At 33.7% G+C, this 10819-nt stretch overlaps 1 protein-coding gene across 1 annotated transcript in view; it reads left to right on the top strand.

Moving 5' to 3' along the window:
• The window catches only part of Hdx (highly divergent homeobox), a 233650-nt gene that overhangs the window by 213923 nt on the left and 8908 nt on the right, over positions 1-10819 (top strand). The window contains exon 8 of the mRNA XM_023723771.1: positions 5381-5503. Coding sequence (XP_023579539.1) covers positions 5381-5503 — 123 coding nt within the window. The remainder of the gene's footprint in view (positions 1-5380; positions 5504-10819) is intronic.

Raw genomic sequence — 10819 nt, 5'->3', positions numbered from 1 at the left:
ATTTTGCTTTGGGGTAGGATGTACCTAAATAGGGCCATAGTCCCAAAAGTCTAATATAGATTTAATGAAATCTCAATCAAAATAATGTCAGGGCCAGCCAAATACATCAGTGGCTTAAAGTGCCTGCAAACAGGTTCAGGGGCTTGGAGTTCGATTTCTGGGCCTGCCATGCCAGGCTCGGCCCTGGGGCATGCTGAGACAGCAATTGAGACTGGGCATGGAGGCATGCGCCTATAATCCCAGCTTTTAGGAGGCTGTAAATAGGTGATCACTATGAGTATGATCTAGTAGTGAGATGCTGAACACCCTGTGGATCTTTCCCTAAAATAGAAGAAAAAACAATTATTAATACACAATAATAAATACATCATAGCAGAATTTCTAATTGTGACACATCACTAGAATTCCATATTTCTAGGATTTCTAACCCATCTTACATAGTTATAAGGCAAGCTGATGTGTGTAGTACCTGAGACATAAGTAACTCTATCATAAAGTAAGTACATAGTCGTGGTAGCAATTAGTATAGCCTGCTGAAAGATCAAAGCCATAATCAACACAAAACCACAAGCGTAGAAAGGGTTTGAACAGCAAAAATAAACTAGATTTTCTTTTGTGAAATTCAGTGACTGAAATTGTCTTAGTAGTTTCTCTCACAAGCACTCCATTTACTTAGGAAAATATCTCAAAGTACACACAAATTACTGTTTTGCCTATAGGAAGGATTTAGGTTTGCAAAAAGCAACACCATGAAGAAAATGCATATATTAATAAATTACCTTAATTCATTCTGTTTTGCAAACATATTTTAAGCACAGAAGAGAGCAAATACTTTGATGAAAAATTAGAAATCTGCATACTACAGGAAGCGTATTGACTTCTGAAATTGTAAATTAATAGTTTTGAAATGTTTTCTGATGGAGTGTGAGTACAATTCAGAAACACTGTTCATTCAAGGGAGACACTACTCTAATGATGATAATTTCTCCTGTACTTGTCTTCTTAGTAGTTTCCTCATACTTCCCTGACAATGACTAATAATAGAGTTTTAAAATTGAAGTAGCAGAATGAGTTATGGCATGACCATGTTGAGTTTTATTATAATACTTACTGATAACATAAATTGTCATAACGTGTCTCTGGTTAGGCATTTAGCAAGTGCAGACGTTTCACTTAATATTAGTATTAATATTAAATGGTATAAAAAGGAAGCATTTTTATCAAATAAAATAAACTCCATTCTAAGTAAATAAGATTAATGATGCAGTATAGATGTTCATAGATTGATTGTATTTAATATCATAACACCCTCTCCATTGAAACAAAGAAATATTCAGATAATCAACTTACTTATGCTTTCTTTTTTTCTTTTTCAGAACCGGGGATTGAACTCAGGTCCTTGTGCTTGCCAGGCAAGCGCTTATTCTACTGAGTTATCTCCCTGGCCCCTATTATTCTTTCTTAGTCAAATGCTAAAGTTCCTGTTACACATTTTGAGACCAGTTCTCTACCTGAAAAGAACATTGCCAGCCTCATTTAATTTTTATTTTATACTAAGGATGCTCACTTTATTCATGTTTTACTTTTAATATGCTTATATCAGAATTCAATGCTTATTAGGGAAACAAATGTAATGCAAAATATGCAAATACGGTAGAAAAGAATTTACAAGTTTGGCTTACAGTTGCCATGTGCAGAGTCAAGTGTATAATATTTCAAAACCATGGGCTGTGAGTTCGAGATCTAGAGGATCCAGTCTGAGGACTGGTGCAATCTAGTGTCCCAAGTGAGTGTGTCTCAGGGTCTTCTATGCAAGGCCAAAGGATCTGTGCCAGAAGCTGATAGCTCGGTGCTGGAAGCTTAAGATTCTGTGCTAGAAATCAAGAGACAAAGCAAGAGTGAAGACTGTGCATGCTCCTAAGCAACAGAAGCAAGCCTTCATTTTCTATTTCCTTTTAATTCCATTCAGGTGACAAAGCTAATAGCTGCTGTACCTCACACCTAGGGTTTGTCTTCGGTCTTCAGAAATCCCTTCAGCTGCACCCAAAACTATACTGATCCTATTTTGTTGGGCATTTCTTATTCATGTTGATATAATCAATTGAGTATCACGTTTATTTTTAATTGTAAATGTAAAGATTATACCTGCATATATTAATGAAATACAAAGTGCTCTTGTTATTCATAATTATACTATCAAATACTTAAATTAAACTAATGTAGCCTTCATCTCATGACCTTATTTTTTGGCAATTACATTAAATTTTCTCTCTTGGTTATTTTTAATGTACATTATTGTTTATTATATTCACAATTTACACTATGTAGCTTTCTTTATTTCTTTATTCAGGACAGGTCTACAGGGTCTATAGGGTCTCACTATGTAGATCAGACTTTTAGTGTTTTCAACTTCCCGAGTGCTGTGATTACAGGTGCGCACCACCATTGCCCTCCCAGTGTGCCTCGTGGGTGGGGCTGGCACAGCAGGCACTTTAGTCTGCTAAGCTGTCAGGCTGGCCTACTATGTAGTTTTTAAAAATTTTGTCACTTGTGAAAATATGAGCAACATAGAACACTATGTGAAATAAGTCTGATGGAGAAAAACAGAACTGTGTTGCATATTGTCACTTATATGTGCAATCTAAATAATTGAGCACAAAGAAATTGAGAGTGGAATGATGGTTATAGTCAGTGGACATAACTTTCAATGGTAAAGAAGAGTACAGAAGTGAACTTTCTGTTTGGTTTGGGTTTGGTTTGAATTTTTGCTTTAAAATATTTTGTTGGATTTTTGCTTTAGTTTTTTTCCGAAGTGATGATGATCAAATCCAGTTATGGTGCACTTCTCATAGCACCAAGTTACATTGTCAGTCCCCTTATTTTTCTCATGAATGATAGTATCTCATTGTATTCCTCAGGCTGGACTCAAAATAGAAGTTCTCTGGCCTCAGCCTCTTCTACAATTGAAACTACAGTTGTCTGCCACAATAACCAGCTATATATTTTATGTTTTCAATCATGTTTACTGTTGTATAACTACCATACAGTGAAAATTACCTCTTTAGCTATATAAGTATGTGAATTTTGAGAAATAGATATAGTTGTGTAAACTACACAATTTGTTTATTATTGTTATTGAAACGGACCTTTTCCGTTTCAATAAAGCTGCTGTAGATATTCCTGTATGATTATTTCTAACATGTGTTTTCACTTCTGTTAAATAAATAAGAATAGGATGACTCTCGTTATGAGCTGACTGACATAAAAACAGCTTGATTTATGACTAGAATTTTAATTTTATCATATTACCAGTCTTCAGTTATGATACAAATACCTACTGCTTGTGTTTCCAGATAGTCTCAGATGCAAATTTAACTCTGAATGAGTTTTGGAAGGAATATTACTCATTTTTTCCTGTATGAGGCTAACTGAGAAATCCTGGAGCAATGTCTAAGGACACAGATTGGCCTGTATGTGGGAGAAAGATACTTTTTAAAAAAATTAATTCAGCTTTATTTTTAAGAGTAAAAACAGGAAACTATTTCATTGCTATTTTATCATTTTTCTCATTAAAATGAATAAAAAAGAAAGAGTAAAAAAGAAACCAAAACAAATGGAAAAAATGATAGAAACACGGTAACATACTACAATATATGTTACACATTTTCAAAACAGGAATAGCTAATTAATAATGGTTGTTATATTATCTATTTTAATGTCAAATCTGTTCCTCAGATTAATAGATATAGGTATGCAATATTGCTCTTTTTAAAATAAATTTTAAAAAGACAAGAAGAAAAGCATTAAAATTTATTGAAATCAAGTGTTGATATTCAATTATAGTAGAGAGATTTCGAAAGCTGTATAGAAGAACCTGAGCCTTCAATATACAACCTGAATTACAACTGGCTCTCAGGAGCAAATTGAGTTCATAAGCTAAGGGCCTGTTGTACATTTTTAGTTGTGTGAATTGCAAATATTTTACCCTCATATGTAGCTTGTGTTTCCATGTCCTTTATAATATATTTTTGGAGAGACAAAACTTTTATGAAGTCTTCTTTTGAAATTTCATAATTTTCATGCTCTATTTAAAAAACTGTTACCTTACACAAAGTCATAAAGATTTCTATTTGTTTGCAGAAGTTTTATATTCTTAGATTGTTAGGAATATATTCCATTTTTAAAATGTATTTTGTACAGGGTCTCACTACATACTTCTGACTCATAGCGATCCTCCTGTTTTCAGCCTCCCCAGTTCTGGGATTACAGGCATGTGCCACCATGCCCAGACTTAGGCATGGGCTCAGTGAGGCTGGGGGTAGGGCTGGAGTGGCATGTGGTACCAGGGATTGAACCTAGTCCCTGAGCTTGCCTAAGCAGGCAAATAGTCCTCTGGGCTATCTCACTGGCCCTATACCATTTGTTAGTAAGATTTTGTTTTCTATGATGTGAGGTAAGAGTTGATCTTCTATTATTTGCATGTGTATTTGCATTGCTCAACCATTTTTTTTTAAATCTCCACTTTCTTTGTTCATTGTCTCAACATTAGTGCCTTTATCAAAAGACAATTAAGCATATATGGGTGGGTCAATTTCAGGGTTCTCTATTCTATTACATTTGACTATATATCTGCCCTTCTAGCTACACAATATTTTATTGATTAGCATAGCTTTAATAGTAAAACTATTCAGAGTGCACTCATGGTTATTATCTTATTTGTCCCCTATATCCCCCAGGGATAAAATTTAAACTCTGTATTAGCCATGTAGCATTCATTCTACTGATGATTAAATATAGTCACAAGAAAAGGTAATTGGCTTACCCAAGTTTACATAGATATCAGGAAAACTAGCATTACAAAACTTTAAAGCCTATTTCAGTATTTTTTTCAGTATTTTGTTTCAGTATTTTGTTGATACAAAGGTACCAGGGAGATCAGCAAACTACCAAGTTTGGTAATTTCAATCATTCCTTCATAGAGCTTTTAAATGATGAGGGTCTGGCATTTTAAATATGTTCAACATTGGTGTATCTGTTGTTACTTTAGGATTTAATTTTCCTCTAGCTTTAATGTTAAAGCAAACACTGATTAGGTGTGATATAGGTGGGAACTTTTCAAGAAGAAAATTGTTTTGTTTTCTTAAAATGAAATTAGCCGATTGGATTTTTAACCTAAAAAATGTTCTCTGTTGATAATTTACTTAAAACAGCACTCTCTGTTAATAGTATAATTCTCTTCTGTGATTTATATTATTTAATGTTAAAATGTTAGTTTTTCATTTTACCTGTAATTTGATTATTTTTAGAGATTTATTTGTATCAAATGTGCACAATCTGTAGCTTACACGGTAATTGCATTTTTCAATGTTTTCTTCTTTAGAATGAAGAATTCAGATTCATTGAAAATGAACTAGAGATTCAGAAGCAAAAATATTTTAAACTTAAAACATTTGTTAGAAGCTTGATATTAGCTATGAAAGCTGATGATAAGGAACAGCAACAGGTGGGTTTTAAAAGGAACTATAAAACTACCATGTATCGTGATAAAAAATGTCACAATGTACCTCATTTCTTCAAGTCTTTTTATTTTTATATTTCAATCTTGCTTGCCACATAAGAAGTGTTGTTACCTAAGACTATTTAAACACAGTGTTCTTGAGATGTTCAGAATATTTTATGTTGCTAGATTTGAAAACAAAAATAATTGATGATGTTTTATTAATTCTAAGAGAGATTTTATGTAAGAGAAAAGTAATTTCAAAATGATTTTTAAAGAAAATACTAAAAATATTTGTAGAGAAAGGGCTGCATTAATAGAAGAGGCATGTTGTAGGAACATTTTGTTAATGCAAGAGGTCAGGCTTTTATTTAGCTTCATCTGGATCTTAGTCACCCACCAGTCCTTACTAAATTTCATAAATGTTTGAGTATCTTTTATTGTATGAGATGTTTTTCATCACTGAGAAAACATGAAACTACTCTGTGAATTGTTTTGTGACCATAAAATGTAGCTTGCTTTTCTCAACGGTTTGACTCTTTCAATCCAAAGATGAAATGTTTTTGTACCTTGCTATGAATTTTTATTCAGAAATTCAACTAAATTACATTTTCTGTCTCATAATTTAAGTGAAATCTACCAAATAGAGAAATTGCTTTTAAAAATGATAGTGTTATATTAAATATTACACTTAACTCAAAATCATACTATATTTGCCCCTAAGTTGTATAAAATCATCTTGATTCTTTATGAGAGAATTTTATATTAGTAGTCTGGGGCACATGTGCCAATTTAGTAAGGACTGTCAGTAGTTTTTAATCTAGTAAAAATATGAGAAATACAAAAATCCACCCCTTACACCTAAACAAGCCTGCACATTCATAGCCTGTCCCAGATGTCTTCGAAGGAGAGATATTAGAGGAGCAATTCTCAACCTTTTGGACACTATCGGCTGGTTTTGCAGAAGAAAACATTTCCAGAGGTGGGATGATTAATATATTTTTTATTTTCACGTGGTTTTTATACATCACAGTTGCATTTCCCAGCTCTAGTATCACTATCTCAGACTGACCTCAGATAAGTAGGCATTAGATTATCATAAGGAGCAAACAACTGAAATCCCTTACATTTGCAGTTCAATATATGGTTCATGCTTTTATGATAATCTAATACCACTGCTGCCTGACAGAAGGAAGCACTCAGGTAACAACAAGGAGTGATAGAGACTAGCTGTACATATATTGGAGGTTTGCTTGGACACCTTCCAGTCGCTTTCTACTTTGTGGCTTGGTTCTTCACAGACAAGAGGCCAGTATCTTCTCATGGCCTGGGAGTTGGAGAACCCTGAAATAAAGTCTTAACATAACATGCACAGCCTTTTGTTGAAGAAAAACCTCTTTTAATATTTACTAATATGTTTAAGCTAGAAGAATTTGCAGTGAGGTATAATTCATCATGAGTACTTTATGTCCAGTTTCATGAATTTTATTTCCTTAATCCTATACTTACAGGACATCTCAAGACATTAGCCTTCAATTATCTTTGCCTCTTATTTAAGCATACTGCTTTATTACATTACATATAAATACTCCACCATGTACTAAAATGTAATTTTAAAAATTTACAGTACTGATTTTAAGTGAATAAAAGCAGAGACAATGAACATAGTCCAACACTCATTCATGTTCAAAGTTCTATAGAAAATGGGGATAGATGGACACTACTTCAATCTGATTAAAGCCATCTATAACAACCGAATGACTAACATAATTCTAAATATGGAAAAATTGAAATTTTTTTACTCTCAGATCTGCGAGAAAACAAAGATAACCTCTATCATTACTCCTATTCAATAAAGTTCTATAAGCATTAGCTAGAGACATTAGAAAAAAGAGAGAAATAAAAGGATATAAGAATAGGCAAAGAAGAATTTAGATAATCATTATTTGCAGATGACATGATACTTTACTTGGGAGACCCAAAAAACTACACCAAGAAGCTACTAGAATTAGTACAGAAATTCAGTTGCATAGCAGGATACAAATTCAATACCCAAAAATCAATAGCATTCCTCTACACAGACAACCAGCACACTGAGAGGGGAAATTAGAGAAACAATACCATTTACAATAGCATGGCAGAAAATGAAATACCTTGGAATTAATCTAACTAAATGAGTCAAAGACCTTTTCAAGGAAAATTACAGTACTCTTAAAAAAGAGATCATAGAGTATTTCAGAAAATGGAAAGATATTCCATGCTCCTGGATAGGAAGAACCAACATTGTGAAGATGGCCATACTCCCAAAATTGCTGTACAGATATGATGCAATTCCTATCAAACTACCATTAAAATACCTCACAGACCTAGAAAAATCACTGCTAAAATTTATTTGGAAACAGAAAAGACATAGAAGAACAAAGGCAATCCTGAGAAGCAAAGACAAGGCAGGAGGCATCACAATTCCTGACTTAAAATTATATTACAAAACTACTGTGATAAAATCAGTATGGTACTGGAAACAAAATAGACCTCAGGATCAACTGAACAGATTAAAAGATGCAGAATCCTCTATGAACACATTCAGGCACCTTATCTTCGACAAAGGGGCCAAACATGCTTACTGAAAGAAAGATAGCCTCTTTAAAAATGGTGCTGGAATAATTGGCTCTCTACATGCCAAATATTAAACTTGACCCAGGTATATCACCATGTATTCAACTAGAATAAAAATGGATTAAAGATCTAGGGCTGGAGAGATGGCTCAGTGGTCTAAAGCACCTACTTAGAACAAGCTTAGCAAAGCATCAGGGACCGCGGTTCAATCCCCCAGCACCACATGCCAGCCAGCCCCGCCCCCTGGTGGGCTGAGCTGGCCACACACACATACCACACATACTCTCTCTCTCTCTCTCTCTCTCTCTCTCTCTCTCTCTCTCTCAAATAAATAAAAATTAAAAAAGAAAAATGGATTAAAGATATAAACATTAAAACAAAAAGACTAAATCTCCTGGAAGAGAAAGTAGGAGGAACTCTTGAAGACATAGGAGTAGGCAAAGAGCTCATGAACAAAAATCATATTGCATGGGTAGCACTTGAAAGAATTAACAACTGGGACAACTTCTCTTCTTGAGAAGTTTTTCCATGCCAAAAGAAATTACCAACAAAGTGAAAAAAAATTCCACAAATTTGGAAAAAATCTTGACAAATAAGCACAGACAAAGATCTGCTCTCTAGAATTTATAAAGAACTAAAAAATATTAGGGCCCCAAAATGTAAAGACCCAATCCAGAAATGGGCATCTGAGATGAATACACACTTCTCAGAGGACAAAATTTAAAAAGCAAATAAATATACTTAAAAATGCTGCAAATCACTAGTCATCAGTAAAATGCAAATTGAAACAACAATAAGGTACCATCTCACCCCACAAAGAATGGCTATCATAAAGAATCAACCAACAACAAATGTTGTAGATGCTGTGGGGAAAAAGGAACCCTTCTCCACTGCTGGTGGGAATGTCAACTGGTGCAACCATTGTGGAAATCAATGTGTAGAGTCCTTAAAAATCTAGGACTGGAAATCCCATCCAAACCAACTATACTCCTACTGGGAATTTTCCCATAGCAACTGAAAACATCATATAGTGATATATGTTTATCTGTGTTTATAACAGCAAAATGTGTGATGCCCAAATCTTGGAAAAAACCAAGATGTCCATCACCAGGGGAATGAATGAAAAAAATGTGGTAATTTATGCAATGGAGTATTAGCTATAAAGAATGATAAACTGGAGGTCTTTGTATTTAAGTGGATGCCACTGTAAGATATACTCATAAGTGAAGTAAACCAGACGCATATGTGCAAATATTGTATAGTCTCCCTAGTATGATAACTCAAAGGAAGAAATAAAAATATAAAGATATAACACAACTAAAAGGAAAGAGAGAACTTGAGGATTAGACAATGAAGAGAGGGCAAGGAAAAAAACTAGGAAACATGAAAGGGGCAAAGCCATACATTTATATGCACAAGATAGGTAAGGCAAGAATCCTAAGAATCATCAGCTTAGCTTTGAAACTAGCAGATAATTGGTAGGATTCTCACCCTGACTAACTGTATATGCTTATTACTGTGAAATAAGCAATTGCACTGAAGAAAGCAATGTGTACTGGTAGGGTCATGCTTGGAATGCCTGTCATTCTGGTCTTCTAAATGCATTCTGCTTGTCATGACATACCAATTACTGTCATATTGTCTCTCAAGTAAATGTTTGTTTAAAAAATGAGTAGTAAATGAATACAAGTGACAAGAAAAAAAAGTCACAGGACTTTCCTGGTACAATGCTGTATAAGGTTAGATTTCTAAATTTCTGTGTAAAATATGTAACTATTTATTCCTATTTTTAAAATATTTTTTTCATTTTTTAAATCTTTTTCTTCATATTCTGTAGGGACTTAAAGTTTAACATATCAATACTTGATGGAAAATACCTGTTATTATGCCTAAGATGTTTGATATTCAGACAGATCATGATGTGAAGCTCATCTGCCTGTGTTGTAGGGTAATAATAATAAACTTCTCTTCTGAAAAGTTAACAGAGCAATTTTTGCAGACCAAAAATTAGAGAGAAAGACAGGATGCAATGATAACCAACATTTTGGCCCTAGCCTGTCAAGGTCAGTGAAGTCTCAGGACATAGGAGAACCTGTACTGTAATATCATGTAACTCACTTGTGTCCCAAACTTTCTGATCTAGGAGATTATGGGGCCACAGAGGAAAATAATGAATACTGAAAGATCTTAAATAATTACAAAATGGTAGTTCGAAGCATAGGATTAATTTTACATATAGGACTAATCTCCACACATCTCAGCTTTGAATTCAGTTATAAGATTATTAGCTTGACAATTATTTCTGTCTTGCTCATTTAGGTATAACATGTGAATCTCATTTTATTTCCTAATTCCTACTGATAGCTCCTTTAAATGATGCAGTATCTTTAGGTAAGTTGTTATGACAAAACTGTCCGATTTGGCAAGAAGATCATGGAATTTCTAATGATATAAAATAACTAAGAGCTTTTTTTCCTCAGTAGGAATTAGTATTTCCTTACTCCATGTGATGAAATGTAGCAAGTTTTAATCTGTCCTACACGCTCCAAAGACAAAATATATAGGGCTTGTAGCTGTCAATCATTGGAGAATTGGAAAATACTGTCATTTTTTTTTTCTTTTCAAAGTTTTATTGATAAACATATAGCAATGAGACAGTTTCAAATCAAATCGAAAGTACAGTTTCAACAAATAATACACTGCATA

The sequence above is a fragment of the Octodon degus genome, unplaced genomic scaffold, assembly GCF_000260255.1.
Source record: "Octodon degus isolate 3935 unplaced genomic scaffold, OctDeg1.0 scaffold00103, whole genome shotgun sequence".
In the NCBI taxonomy this organism is placed as follows: Eukaryota; Metazoa; Chordata; class Mammalia; order Rodentia; family Octodontidae; genus Octodon; species Octodon degus.
Note: the sequence above shows the minus strand (reverse complement) of the source record. Positions and strands in the feature narration are given on the sequence as shown.